Source organism: Mesocricetus auratus, unplaced genomic scaffold, assembly GCF_017639785.1.
Source record: "Mesocricetus auratus isolate SY011 unplaced genomic scaffold, BCM_Maur_2.0 Super-Scaffold_100004, whole genome shotgun sequence".
Taxonomy (NCBI): Eukaryota; Metazoa; Chordata; class Mammalia; order Rodentia; family Cricetidae; genus Mesocricetus; species Mesocricetus auratus.
Window position 1 is genome coordinate 55,924,062 of NW_024429189.1, and position 15,414 is coordinate 55,939,475.

General features: G+C 35.0%; 1 protein-coding gene across 1 annotated transcript; it reads right to left on the minus strand.

Moving 5' to 3' along the window:
- Positions 1–12,544: 12,544 nt before the first annotated feature.
- On the minus strand, positions 12,545–13,498 carry LOC101841849 (olfactory receptor 5D18-like). Its single transcript, XM_005065004.4, has one exon. It carries the CDS (start codon positions 13,496–13,498, stop codon positions 12,545–12,547), a length of 954 nt encoding a protein of 317 aa, XP_005065061.1.
- Between the last annotated feature and the right edge of the window lie 1,916 nt (positions 13,499–15,414).

Below are 15,414 nucleotides of genomic sequence, written 5' to 3' on the forward strand. Positions count from 1 at the left end.
TGACTGTAGATAACAAAAACATGTAGTTTGTTTTCAAAGTTCAAATGCTGTGTTTTAATATACACATGATAAGTGACCACTATTTCAAGAGTGTTATATGTTTCAATTATTTAAATATTATATAATATATCCAGGTATTATACTTTTACCTGGTTCCATATAATTTACTATTAATTTTTATGTATAAGTTACAGAATAAATAAAAAGTAAGTAAATTCATAAATGAAGTAAACGGTTTTCCTTATTGGTTCATTTCTAAATCTTCATCAGTATCTACAGAACACTCTCCATCATAACTGAATATATTTGTAACACATGATTTTAACCAAAGTATTGTTACAAAGAACACATCACTGAAATTTAGATTCCCACTGATTTTACTCATCATTAAACACATTTTTTCCACCATTGCTAAGGTAGGCAATTTGTTAAAAAAATGTTATGTAGTTTTACATCTCCACTCTGCTGTTGTGGACAGGGCTCCATGATGAAGAGTGCTTGTAACTACTCTGGGGAGCAGAGCTCATTTTCCAGCACCCACACATGACATGTCATAGCCACGTGTAATTTAAGCTTCAAGAGACCTGACACCCTCCCCTGACATCTGTTAGCACCTATACACAAGTAGTACACACATGTGCATGCACACACACCACACACACACAGAAAGATTCATAAAAAGAAATCAATTAATCTTCAGCTCTGCAAGGGTATACACCGTATGTTCAATATAAGCCTTCAGTACAATAAAAATTGTTTTCAGGGATCCATGGCAATGTACAAGGCTTCAAGAAAACAAAGATATTTCTTGTTTGACCATTGTCCAACATGTTGAAATGGAAAATATTCTTTGTAAGCATGGTGTGGTAGTAGACACCATTAAACCCAGAACTCTGGAGGCAGAAGCAGGGCAGATGAATCTCTGTGAGTTCAAGACCAGGTTGGCCTACAGACCAAGTTTCAAGTTTCAGGACAGCAATGTCTCAAATCTCTCTCTCTCTCTCTCTCTCTCTCTCTCTATATATATATATATATATATATATATATATATATATGTATATATATATAATACAAACAGTGGATACAGTAATTGATAAAATAAAACATTAAAAACCTTATGCTTGGATGGTGTCCTTTGGCATCACATGATCTGAAGAGCTGAGTGGGAACTTTGAGTAAAGTAGTAAAATGACATCAGAATTCATCACATTTGCTTAGCACCAAAATACAGACCTTTTGTCAAGTAAACTGATGCTATTCTTTGTCATTTCATATTAGGTTTTCTTTTCACAAATATTATGAATTAAAAAATGTTGGATACTAAAATGAAAATATATTCCAAATGTAAAATATTTGCTCAAAGTCAGACTTTCCTATTATAAATTTTAAATTATGCCCTTGCTAATCATTAAAAATGGTGACCACAATGTTGTTCAACATTAAAACAGTCCTACATGCTAAGTAAATCATTTCTTTAAAGATGATTGCAAATTCTTGCAAATGATTCAATAAAGGACCATTTTTCAAAGTAACAAAGCTTGGACTGTGCATTGGTGTTCTTAATGTGGCATGGAAGCTATATTTTATGTACTAAACACTTAACTTCTCTACTTCAGGGATTCATTCCCTGGAGAATCCTGACAATTTATTATCACCAACTGAAACTAGCAAAATTAGAAGGAACTCCCTCATCTCTTATTAAGATATACTCTCTTCCAAATAATTACTAGACTGATATTCATGTCTAAAGCAAACAATAAAATAAACAACTCTGTATGCGTGATTCTTGAGGTTTTTATTTTATTCTCAATTTTTGTTTTTATTGTTTGCTTCTTTAGTTTGCCTGTTTGTTTGTTTTCAATAAAAGAGAGAATGAAAGGGTTTAGAGATCAGTGAATTGGGATTTGGGGATGACCATGTAGGAGCTGCAGGAAGGAAAACCATAATCAAAATATATTATATGAAAAAGTTATTTTCAATAAAATATTTAAATAGAAGATGAACAGTTTACAATTTCAAGAAAGTTGTACTTCCAAGAAAAAAATCTTTATTGCTATATCAAGTATAACAAATTTGTTCTTGCACAAGAACAGCTATTGATTTCACCATTTTTCCAATTTCTTTTTTCTGTTTTGCCTGTTGCATATTCCTTAGTAAACAAGTGCATATTCAAAGAGAAAAAAGATATTAGAGTCCTGTATGGGTGAGAAATAATTTTCATTATTGTCTATTTGGGAAAAGAATTTTCAGAATATGTTGCATTCCCAACTATCTATAACTCTGCAAAAATTGGCAGAATTGCATGAAAGTGTATGTTAGCAAGTTCCATGTTGTGCTGACAATAGTTTCATCCTCAAAAGTATTATTCATTGTAGTTTTAGTCGGTACATTCCATAAACTGTGGGCATGTTTTATGTACAAAACCTCAAATTATACTTATTTCAAAGGAGAGAAGAGAAGAAATTCAGAAGAAAATGATATTGTATTGAAAATATCTTTTAAGAAGGAAGATAGGACAATTGTTAAGATAAACAGTCTATAGATCCATTATAATATTTACATTTTTATGGATGGAGGGAGAAACCCTGGAATATATGCCTGGAATTGTGGAGCATTTCCAGGATGAGCCAGAAACCTAGTGAAATGGAAACTTCCAGGAATCTACAAGGGTGACCCCAGTCTTAAAGCCTACAAATAGAGCCTTAACCAACCATCTTCTTTAACAAGGCAAGACTTCTAGTGTAGGGATTGGGACACCAATCCAGTCACAATACTTCTGCTCACAAATTGTCCTTCCTGCAGGATGTGTTAGGGTAAAGGTGGGAGCAGAATTTGTGGGAATGGCTAGCCAATGACTCATCCATCTTGAGGCCCATGAAAAGAGAGAGAGAGACAGAGACAGAGAGACAGAGACAGAGACAGAGAGAGACAGAGAGATAAGAGGGAGACAGGAAATGTCCTGTCTACCTCAGGGAAACAGTGGGAAAGACAGAGCAGGAATAGAGAGAATGGAAAGAAAAATTGCAAACCTAGACAGGGATCTTTCTTTTAAAACGGCCCTTTCCACTTGCATGCAGACTAATCAATCATGGAATCCTAAACTGGCCAGCATACTGCCTGAGTGCATTCTGCCACGTGTTAGGGGCAGGCCAACATAATGCCCGAATCCTTGCAATGGAGGTAGAGCAGGAAAAACTCTGAAAGCTGATGTGCCAGGAAACATGCTGTACACAGCAGCACAGAACACTGGGATTTTGTTACAGTAAGGAGAAAAGTGAGGAGAGCACAAAGCCAGAATCTGACCGCCACACATAGCAAATGTATTCATACACCTGAGCATGTATAAACATACACATATATCCATCATATAAATGCATTCAGACACACAGATAAAATATAACAAAAAATTAAGTATGGTGGAATAACAAACTGTGAGGAAGTGGTACAAGAAATATCTTTTAGTAATGAATTTTAGGTGAGTTTTTCATGGCAAGAATAATTAAAAATCAATAAATATCTTAGGAACTTGAAAAAATAATTAATTGCAACTATACAGATATGAAATAATATGAACATTTTCAAGATTTATTCTTTGAAATTAGAATCAGTACATTTTAAATATCCCTTAGCCAAAAAAAATATCACTAATTAATTTCAAGCAAACAGAATGCCTTATATACCCATATGAAATGGTCAAAGAGCAAGTGAAATCAATGAAAATATAAAAAATATAAAAAGACAAACAGTTCAAAATGCACATTTAGCAATGAGATAAAGAACAATTTTGAAATTATAACAGTTACAATCGCCAGAAATCCACTATTTTCCTTCCATATTATAATATACTTAATTCATGCAAACATACATACCTGCAGTCAATAATAATATGTAGATGAGAATGAAACAGGATATACCATTATTTTCAAAACTATGGCATTTAATATAAAACAATAACATTTTATTATTTATTTTATTGTTATAATAGTGTATGCATTTGTTGATACATGACACCTTCATTAAACACAGTGAAATTTTGGTGCTATTTTTAATAACAAGTAAGACTATTTCACTAACACCTAAAAGTTAATTAATAATCCTCTTCCACAATGCTCACTCTGATTCTATTTGGCCTCACATTTAACAGCCTACTAACCTACGGCATAAATGTTTTACTTCTTCAAAAGACTTTACCAATTCAATGAATTCAAAGGCAGAGTATTGTGATTTCCACTGTTTAATTAAGTAGCCTCAGCTAATTCAACCCAACTCCAAGAAAGTGAGGAGATGATCTTCATACATCTGAAGAGAAAAGAGGCTATGCTACAATACCCCTGTATCACAGGTATTGGTTTCTTGTCTTGTTCTTTCCAAAAGATGTGTGACAAAGTCACTTAAGGAAGGAAAGCTTTGTTTTAGCTCGTAATTTCAAGGTCAAGTCTATCACAGTAGATGCAGACTGAGTAAACGCTGGTGTTCAGGTACTTTTCTCATTTTCGTGCAGTGTAGAACCATGTCCCAGGGAATAATGCTGCACATCTTAATTAACCTAGTTCAGACAATCCCTCATAGAATATGGTCACAGGCTAGCTTAATCTAGGAAATGAAACAGAAGTGTCTGTACAGGCTCATTTTCTCTGTAATTAAAACTGTCAATATAACAATATTGAACATTCCTCCATGATTAATGACTTGTACTTTAAGGTCACCACACTCCTTCTTCTGGGGCTTACCCACAAGACTTTATTTGACACACAGCATGCATACACATATGGCCCAGGTTTTTCAAGGATGATTTTGATATTGCCAAAGCTCTATTAGTACTGTTTTAAATACATAGCAGTAGGCAAAGGTGCTGTAAGCAAGATCACACAACGTATTAGAGGGTCGCAGGTCAAATTATCTGACTCTCAAATTCCAAACTTCTATAAATAGTCATAGTTACTTCAGTAAATTCTTAATATAATGATTTAACATTGAATATTTTTGGAGTTTATATTTGCTTGCTTTTATCAACCAAAATTTGCTGACCATGGCAAGTTTTGTGTTATACTAGAAATTGAATAAAATATAATTTGTACCACACCATATTATTTTTTAGATTGAAAATAAATATAAAATAATAATAATCAAATTTTCAATTAATAATACATAAGTATATGTACAACAATGGCAAAACAGAATGATCATGAATTTGTGAAATAAGAAAAATATTCTTATGGTATATGGAAAGAAAATATATTTCATAACACCAAATAGACCTTGGTAACAGATTCTGAGCACTGATTGTAAGAGTTATTTCTTTACATTTAGGTTATGAGTTTACCATTTTAAAAACAAAATTAATTGTTATTTTTAAAAAAATATTTTCAGACAATATTCTGCTCATGCTTTTCTAATCCTCCATCTCCTCCCAAACCCTCCTTACCTTTCATCCTACTCAACACTCTTCCTTTAACTCTCTGTTTTTTAAAAATATATATATTTATTTTTTATTCATTTATTCATTTTACACGGAATTCCCCTCCCTCCTCTCCTCCCTGTCTGACCCCCACCCCCATTCTGTTCTAATTTCCCAATCCACTCATCCTCCATTTCTGATTAGGAAAGGGCAGTTCTACCATGAATATAAACTAACATGAAATAACAAAGTACATTAAAACTAAGCGCCTTCCCATGTATTAAGGCTAGGCAAGGAGACCCAGTATGAGGAGGGAGGTCCTAAAAACCAGTAGAAGATTCAGAGACAGTCCCTGTTTCCATTGTTAGAAGTCCCACAAAAACACCAAGCTACTAAACTGTAACATATGCAGATGCCTAGGTAGTCCTATGTGGACTCCTTGGTTGTTGATTCCATCTCTCTGTGCCCATAGGAGCCCAGATTATTTGATTCTGTCAGTTTTGTTATGGTGCTCTTGACTGCTTTGGCTCCTACAGTTCTTTCTGCCCTTCTTCTGCAGGGTTTCTCCAGTTCTGCCTAAAATTTTGTTGTGGGACTGCATCTCTTTCCATCAGTTGTTGGTTGAAGTCCCTCTGATGACGATTAAGCTAGACACAAATCTATGTGTATTGCGAAATATGGGTAAGTATCATTACATTGATATTTTGTTTCCTCCAGCCATGTTTTGTTCTATGTTAAGTCACTGGGTCATTCAGCCTGTGGGTCATGGTGCTCCAGGAAGTGTCAGGGTTAGGGTTAATCTACTGTCATGCATTTTAGGCTAGAATAGTCATTGGTTGGGCACTCCCTCAATGATCTCTCTGTGTTTAGAAAAGAAACAAGCCTTTCTTCTCTGTGGTTGTGGATTGAAGTCTGGTTCTCCTTTGCTTTTTGTCTAATATCCATTTACGAATGAGTACATACCATGGTTTTCTTTCTGTGTCTTGGTTACTTCACTCAAAATGGTTTCTTCTAGTTGCATCCATTTGCCTTGGAATTCCAAGATGTCATGATTTTTAATAGAGTAGTACTCCATTGTGTATATGTACCACTTTTTCTTTATCCATTCTTTGGTTGCAGGGCATCTAGTTTGCTTCCAGCTTCTGGCTGTTACAATTAAAAAGATGTCCTTGTGGTATGAATGTGCATCCATTTGGGTATATGCCTATGAGTGGTATTGCTGAGTCTTCAGGTATACTGATTTCCAGTTTTCTGAGAAACTGCCATACTGATTTTCAAAGTGTTTGTATAAGTTTACATGCCCACCAGAAATAGAGGAGGACCCTATGAGAGATATAAATGAACCCCCACACATACCCACGAATGGGAAATTTACAAGATCTCCTGAGGAAATTTAGAGTATAAGAGGAGGAGGAAGGGATGTAAGGGAAGAGGGTAGGAGAAAGTAAGGTGTGGGGAAGGATAGAGAAGGATAGAAAAGCAAGGGATACCTTGGTAAAGGGAACCATTACAGGGTTAATGAGAAAACTGGCAAAAGGGAAATTCCCAGGAATCTACAAGGATGACCCCCACAAAGAATCTAAGCAATAGTGGAAAGGATACCTTAAATGCCCTTCCCCTATAATGAGATTGATGACTACTTTAAATTCCATCCTAGAGCCTTCATCTAGTAGCTGATGGAAGCAGAAGCAGAGATACACAGCTGCGAACTGGGTCAAACTACTGGAGTCCATTTTTAGATAGGGAGGGTTGATAATATGAGCAAAGAGGTCATGAACATGTTGGGGAAACCCACAGAAATATCTAACCTGAGTAAGAGAGAGCTCACTGCTTCCAGACTGACAGCTGGGGAACCTGTGTAAGACTGAACTAAGCCCCCTTGAATATGGGTGTCAGATGGGGGACTTGGGCAGTCTTTGGGGAACTGGCAGTGGAACCAGTATTTATCCCTAGCTCATTGGATCACATTCTCTATGGAGGGATATCTTGCTCAGTCTAGATCAAGGGGCATCCCAAATGATGTGACAGACATTGATGACCCTCCATGAGGAGCAGAAAGGTGAACTAAAATTGGTATGTAAAACAAGATTGTTTTAAAAATAAAAAAAGTAAAGAAACAAACCAACAAATGAGTGAGTCATTTCTCCATCTTGGTTCTATTTATTACATGCATTGTTCCCAATACCAGTGTGATCCCATCAGAGGTAAATTTCTTTAAAAATATTTTGTGTTAATGCTGAACTTATTTTAGTATGGACATTTGATATATGAAGTTGGCTTCTTATCCTAAATTACAGTTATTCAGCACATCTCAAGAATTCCTAACTCCTCCAAATTTTAATGACAACTGAAAGTGAAAGTCTATTTCAAGGTAAATAAAGGCAACAGGATGTTACGTGTCAACAAAAACAAATTTTATTAAAAAATAAAGAAATGAAGGTGGATCTGGATAATGGTTGTATAAAGTATAATACAGAGGCATTTCTAGTATCACATTTGAATAAATGTTACTCTAATTTTCATCAGACTTCAATCTTCAAAGTATTTGTGATTAAAAAACCATTTTATTAAAAATACTGTGATAAGATTGTTAATGGTTTATTTGTGACTTAAAAAAGATCAATCTACTGAAATAATATATGATTATCTTAAAAATAATGTATTAGTTTTACATCTCATACATAATATGTATGATTTAACTACTTTCTCCAGGTTTATGTAATTTTCTGCTGTAATTAGATAAATGAAGTTATAAATTTTTATTGTACCTATGCTCATTCTATAACCCAGAATTTCAGATTTAAACATTTTATCTGATAGTAGTGTTTGGAGCACACGTGTTTATGAAATAAAATAATTTATGAAAGTATTGTTCTAGAACTTTCTTCTTTCTCTTAAGTTCATTGTTTTCTCTTGCACTGTGTGCTGACCATGATTTTCATTGTTTTATATTTAATTTATTGGTCATATTCCCAGAAACCCTTTTTCTCTTTTCTAGTATTTACATTTTATTAAGAATTTTTTCTTGGCATTTTAAAATTTGCCTTCTACTTACTTATATGGTTCACTCATGAAAGACTATTCTGTTTGTAATCTTCACTCTATTCAGGATCTATTTGAGGTGTCATGTTGTATTTAGGCTTTCATAGTAGACTCAGTGTGGGAAAAGGGATGTTAATCAATTTAGTAATAAGTAAGATCAAGCTAAGTGTATATGTAAGAATCATGACTTATCTGTAAAACTGCATTTTGTTATTGTATTTTCATTGATTTTCAGACCCCTGGATGTAGTGAATGAAAGGAAAACACTCTGGTTTCGAGATATATTCCAGCCATACTGTTATTCCAATCATTGACAAAATCCGATATTTTGAACACATACAGCAGATTTCATCCCTTTAATACTTACAGAGGTAAAATATTAATTACATTTTCTGAAAAAAATATCAAGTGCTTTGCATTAACTGTCATCTGTTTGTTATTGCAAAGAATGAGAGGAAAGCCCTTTGTAACTGGCTTGTATGATACCAGTATTACTACACTATTGTTCTGCTCAAGCATTAAATGGTTATGTCTCTAAAGTTATATTATTTTAATGATGATAAACAATAAGGTAAATGGGTTTGGTGAAAATATTTATTTTTAAAAGTATACTGGGATTCTATTACTGCAGTGTCATCTGTGTAGAAAGGTCAACAGGCATGTACATTTTTATAAATGATAAGAGATGTGTATTATTAATGAAGATACTGAAAAATAGATTACTCTCAAATCATGAGATTAACTTCATTGTGATGGCCACACTTAATGAAGGGGAAAGAAGATGAGATCTGCTTTAATGATGTGAATCCTGTCAGGGAAAGAGAAAGGTTTAAGAAAGATAAGGAAATAAATAAATTTTCTTGTTGGTTAATTAATGAGTTAGAAGCATGTAAACCTCCAAAACAATGCAAAGAATCCCTGTCTCGAAAAAAAAAAACCATAAAAAGGAAAAAAAGAAAAAGAACAAGAATCATGTATGATTTACTGCTGAGGGATAGACTCTGGGAGAGGATTCATGATCCATGATGCGATTTAGTAATATTGACTTGTGTCACTAGATAGTTGATTTAAGTGATATTCAAAAAATAAATAATAGTTGGGGAGGTCCTGTGTATATGTCAATAAAGCACTGTCTGGCCAATAGGAATCTAGATAGGTGGGGCTAGGAATCCAGGAGGATTCTGGGAAGGAGAAACACAGGAGAGTCAACATGTAACGCCATGGGGGTAGGAGGCCTGGAATTATTCTCCGGTAAGAGACATACTTAGATTAACAATTATGGGGTAATTACTTAAGTCAGAGCTAGCCAGTAAGAAACAAGCAAGGCCAACAGCTTCATAATTAATATAGCCTCCTGTATGTTTATTTGGGACTGATGCAGATCTGGAACCAGGCGGGTGAGAAGGCTCCTCTCAAGGAAAGCTTCTCCTTAACAAAATGGTGTCAGAAGTGGGATCATGAATTTCCACGCAGAATGACAAAAGCTTTAAAGGAATTTTAGAAACAGAAGAACAGAGAGAAGCACAGATTTTGGTAGCAGCATTTTTCTCAGATGTGCTCTGTTTTGCTAGCACAAGCCGAGGTTCACGCGGCTCGCTTACTGGAGTCTTCCTGACTCTGCATAAAAAGAAAAAAAGAAAAAGAAAAAAACCCAACAAGGTTCTTTTAAGAGACTCTGCTAACGATTGAAAGGTGTGTATGTACAGCTGGAAGTGGCAGCTTTTGCTCGATGTCAGCATGGACTGAGGCGATAAGCTGGAGTCACGCTTACACCCGCCATCTTGAAATGGCAGTTTAAAACTACCGCGGTTTTACAGTTAAGACACGTGGCCAGAAAAACATAAAGATTTACAGTAAAGTCAGACATGGATGAAGAAAATCTCTAAAGCTTTACAGTGTGTTTAAAAATATACATGAGATTGAGAGAGAAAATGAAACGGCAAAGTGGTATATAAATACAAAAGTCGGCGTTGTGGTGGCACACTCCAGTAGGATTTACTCCAGAGGCAGAGGCAGGCAGATTTCCAAAGAGAAACCCTGTCTCAGAGAAAAATAAATAAAAGTAAAAAAATAGAGTAATAATAATAATAGATAAATAAATAAGCCACGTAAAGATGGAAAATACGCAGAAAGTCTGGATACTGTATGCTATTATGTTTTTCAGTTTTTTCATTGCTAAGGAACAACTAAAGTACGCTTGATTATAAATGCTGCTAAATTAATCCAACTTCTATCTTTTGAAAATGCCTTGACTTCAAAATTTAAGTATAAGGATATGTTACTTGGGAAAGTAGATTTTATTTATGTTTATACAGAAAATGAAAAGCTGAGGATTCCTTCCAGGCTTCTTTGGTTTGACGAACCAAGACCCCCAGAAGCAATGGACCAGATGTTCCAACAATTGAAACAGCTAAGATGATGCAGCTTTACAGACCCTGAAAATAAGGACTTACACAGGTTTCTGAGTTTTGTCATGATCCCCATGGTATGAACAGCGCCCCCTTCCAGCAGGAAGCAGTTTGGAATGAGCGACATCCTAATTCCCATCTTGTTTATAAACCTTTGTTTTCATTTAAATGGGATTGTTTATAATTGGTTAATGATCACAACCAATCTCTTTTTAATGGTAAAAAGGGGAATTATGGTATGGGTATTGTTTTTCATTTATTGATACAAATTCAAGGTCAATTTTGTGACATGTATACTTCTCCCCTTGATTAAGTATTGTGCTTATACTGATCTTTTAAAATGTAATGCATAATTGAATACAGACTATAGATAGTTATTGATAATAGAATTTATAGTTAGGTAAGTTAGATTTTCTAGATATATAGAAATATATTTGAGATAGATAAACAGTCTTCAAACCTCTCAAAGACCTTCAGAAAATGGCATTTAAAATGTTTTAGGGTTTTTCTTGACAATGAGAAATGTCTGCTCCTGGCAGCACCAATTATGTCTGAGAGGAAGATGGGCATTGAAGAAACTTGTTATGGAGTTTGCTTTCAACATGGCAATATTATCCATTTGGGCAAGAAACTGCTCTTGCCTAGACGGTTTGACTGTTGTTGTATAATCTGGACATGCAGGACCCACAGGAAAGTGACTGCTGAACTCAGTCTTACAGGGTTCCTGCTTCATGGAAGAGTCTACGGGACTTTCTGCAGGACACAGAAAAATGACTGACAGACTGCTGATGCAGATGGACAGTTTGAAATTTCCTGCTTTGCTGAGAATTGTTCCAGACACACTGTGGCCTATGGGCTGAAGATAGATGCCCCAACGTTACAGAGGAACTTCGGGTGACTATCCAGGCAGTAAGATATCTCTGTCAATCCTAGTGTTTATATATTATCCTTCTGTGGTCTTTGATAGAGTTGAAGACAGATAGTTATAATTATAGTTTTCCTTAGTTATGATAAAAGATAAGCTACATATAGGACTTTGGACTCACAAGGATGGGATGGATGATATTTTCTTTAGATCTTGCTAAATGTTAATAGACAAAATGTTGTAACTGTGTTCTTACTTGATAATTGTTCTGTCATATACGATTTGACTATGTTAAAGTTAAGACCTTTCTTTTTGTTTAAACAGAAAAGAGGAGATGTTGGGGAGTTCCTGTGTATATGTCAATAAAGCACTGTCTGGCCAATAGGAATCTAGATAGGTGGGGCTAGGAATCCAGGAGGATTCTGGGAAGGAGAAACACAGGAGAGTCAACATGTAACGCCATGGGGGTAGGAAGCCTGGAATTATTCTCCGGTAAGAGACATACTTAGATTAACAATTATGGGGTAATTACTTAAGTCAGAGCTAGCCAGTAAGAAACAAGCAAGGCCAACAGCTTCATAATTAATATAGCCTCCTGTATGTTTATTTGGGACTGATGCAGATCTGGAACCAGGCGGGTGAGAAGGCTCCTCTCAAGGGAAGCTTCTCCTTAACAAATAATTACTTGATTTCATTTTGCTTCAACATTTATTAAGTTGAGGTACACTATAATGTTATCTTGATTGGTGAGACATATAGATAGTAGTTCTCTCTCTCTCTCTCTCTCTCTCTCACACACACACACACACACACACACACACACACACACAATTATGTCAAGTGAGAGTGCAGTTTGGAGCTGATAAGTCTCCTGACTGTCTCTTTCACATCTTTATTCCTAAGGCTGTAGATAAGGGGATTCAGCATGGGGATCATGATTGTATAAAGAGCAGTGGCCACTTTGACAAAAAGCTGTGAGCTATTTGAGGTGGGCACACAATAAAGGAGCAGTATGATCCCATGGAATATTGTGATGGCAGTCAGGTGGGAGGTGCAGGTGGAGAAGGCTTTTCGTAGACCTCCTTTGGAAGGCATCTTAATAATAGTGACAAATATGAAGATATATGAGGCTAAAGTGATCAGGACACTGGAAGACTCACTGAATATAGAAATGACTAAGCATGTCATCTGGCTAAAGGAGGAGTCAGAACATGATACAGAGATGACAGCAGAGTATTCACAGCCAAAATGATTAATTATGCCATATTCACAATAAGACAGCTGCAAAAGAGTGTATATGAGTATCACAGCACATAGTCCACCCATCATGTAAGTCCCAGCTATTAGTAGAGCACAGAACTTATGAGGCATTACAACTGTGTAGAGCAGGGGATTACAAACAGCCACAAACCTGTCATAGGCCATCACTGCTAACATGAATATCTCTGTAATCACAAATGTACAAATGAAGAAGAATTGTGTCATGCATCCTCTGAAAGAAATGGTTCTTTCTTCCACAACCAAGATCTGCAACAGTTTGGGTGTAAACACACTGGAATAACATATATCCAAAAATGAAAGATGGCTGAGAAAAAAGTACATGGGTGTATGAAGTTTGGGATTGATCCTTATAACAACAATTATGCCCAGGTTGCCAATCAAAGTCACTGAGTAGATGGTCAAGAACAGGAGGAAGAGAGGTATTTGGAACTGTGGATATTCTGAGAAGCCCACCAAGATGAATGTGGTCACAGAACTCTGGTTCATCAGTTGATGTGACATCATCTTTCAGATTATAAAAGATAAAGAATGAAAATGAAATGTAATAGAACTTGAGAGAATACAGTGGTAGAAACTTAGGTAAGGTTCATCAAAAAACATGAATTCAGATACAGGCATATTAAATTTATATGTTCTGCTTCACTGTTGGTTCTTGTGTGGCTGATTGGTGATCAACAGTTAAGGCAAAGTCCTTTGTTCTCTACTGCTGTAATTTTCTTGTCTGGAATTAAAATATACCACCCATTAGTATCATTCTTTGTGAACTATGGCTTATGTTTATATATATAAACTGTATATGCATTTATTTGATGCTAGAGTACTTCATGATGAAATATCTTCACATGACAATAAAGACATATAATAGAGTTATTCAAGCACTAAGAAAATTACAGCGCTCATAAATTCAAGTTAGAGAAGGTCTGTGAATATTAAATGCACAATATATGGCACTAAATGCCAAGCATGTGACACTAAGTTGAAGGATTTTGGAATAGTTTTCAAATGTTCACTTTTCTTTCCTTTTGTTCATTTTTCACTAATTACATTCACAGCACATTACATTAAAGGAGGACATAACCAGCTACTTGCTAGCATTTACAGATTCAAGTAAACCTAAAAAATAATTAGCATTAAAATCTATTTTCGATAATACATACATTTAATTTGAAACATTTGAAAATACTTTAGTGATATGATCAATGAAGAGCATGTCCTGAGAGAAAATGAATGATATCCAAGTGCAAATGATGTGCCTGTTGTATTTTTCTGTTTTCCCCAAATATTAGATAATAATTACACATACATATGTTGAATATGTACAGAACTGACACCACTCTTGAACTTGTCTGTAACAACAAATAATTTCCCATAATTCCAGTCACTACTAACCCTAATGGTAGACCTTTATCTTATACCATCTTTTTTTTTTATTTTTTTTTTTTTGTGGGTTTAAGACAGAGTTTCTCTGTGGCTTTGGAGGCTTTCCTGGGACTAGCTCTTGTAGACCAGGCTGGTCTCGAACTCACACAGATTAAATGTGTGCTTCCCCACTGCCTGGATATCTATAAAATCTTATAGTCCATGGCATGGTATCTTATTGGAACTCTGTGAACGTTATACAGTCATTCACATGTGTTGATGAAAATCTTATCTATGACCTTAGATTATTTTTACTGTTTTATAACTAAGCAATTTGAGAAGCTTCCAATAATAACATGCTACCACTACAGATACCTTTGATACCATCATGTCCATTAGTGTTATACAATAGCGAATGAAGACAAATCATCTAGAATAATTACAATGTAAATTAAAAATAAATATTCTGATCTCAAAAGACTTAGGAGATTTAAAATCAAAGGATTCTGAAGAATTGTACATTCCCTGTACCCTCTCTTCATTAGCAAACTTTCTACTTTTTTCTCAATAGTTCCACTCCTCATACCTATACAACATCTTTGTTTTGTGACTACAATATTACAAAAAACTGATTTTAATAATTAATTCTATATTTAAATTTATATCTTGGAATATTGAATTTCTTATTGTTACTACTGATATTTATTATAATATTGCTATTCTGAAAGCCTTATGTTTTTACTGTGAAGATTCTAGAATAATTAAAGACTTGGTCTATTTTGATGCATGCTTGCAAATATTTCAAGCCATGATGTCTAATCTTCCTGTTTACTAAGGAAGTACTTCCCACTTGTTCTTGTTCCTTTGTTCTCTCCTTCACCTCATCTTTCCTTCTTTCCTTTATTTTTGCATTTATTTTATTTTATTTTATTTTATTTTTGGTTTTTAGGAGACAGTGTTTCTCTGTATTGTTTTGGAGGCAATCAGCCCAGCCCGGCCTCGAACTCACAGAGATCCACCTGCCTCTGCCTCCCGAGTGCTGGGATTAAAGGCGTGTGCCA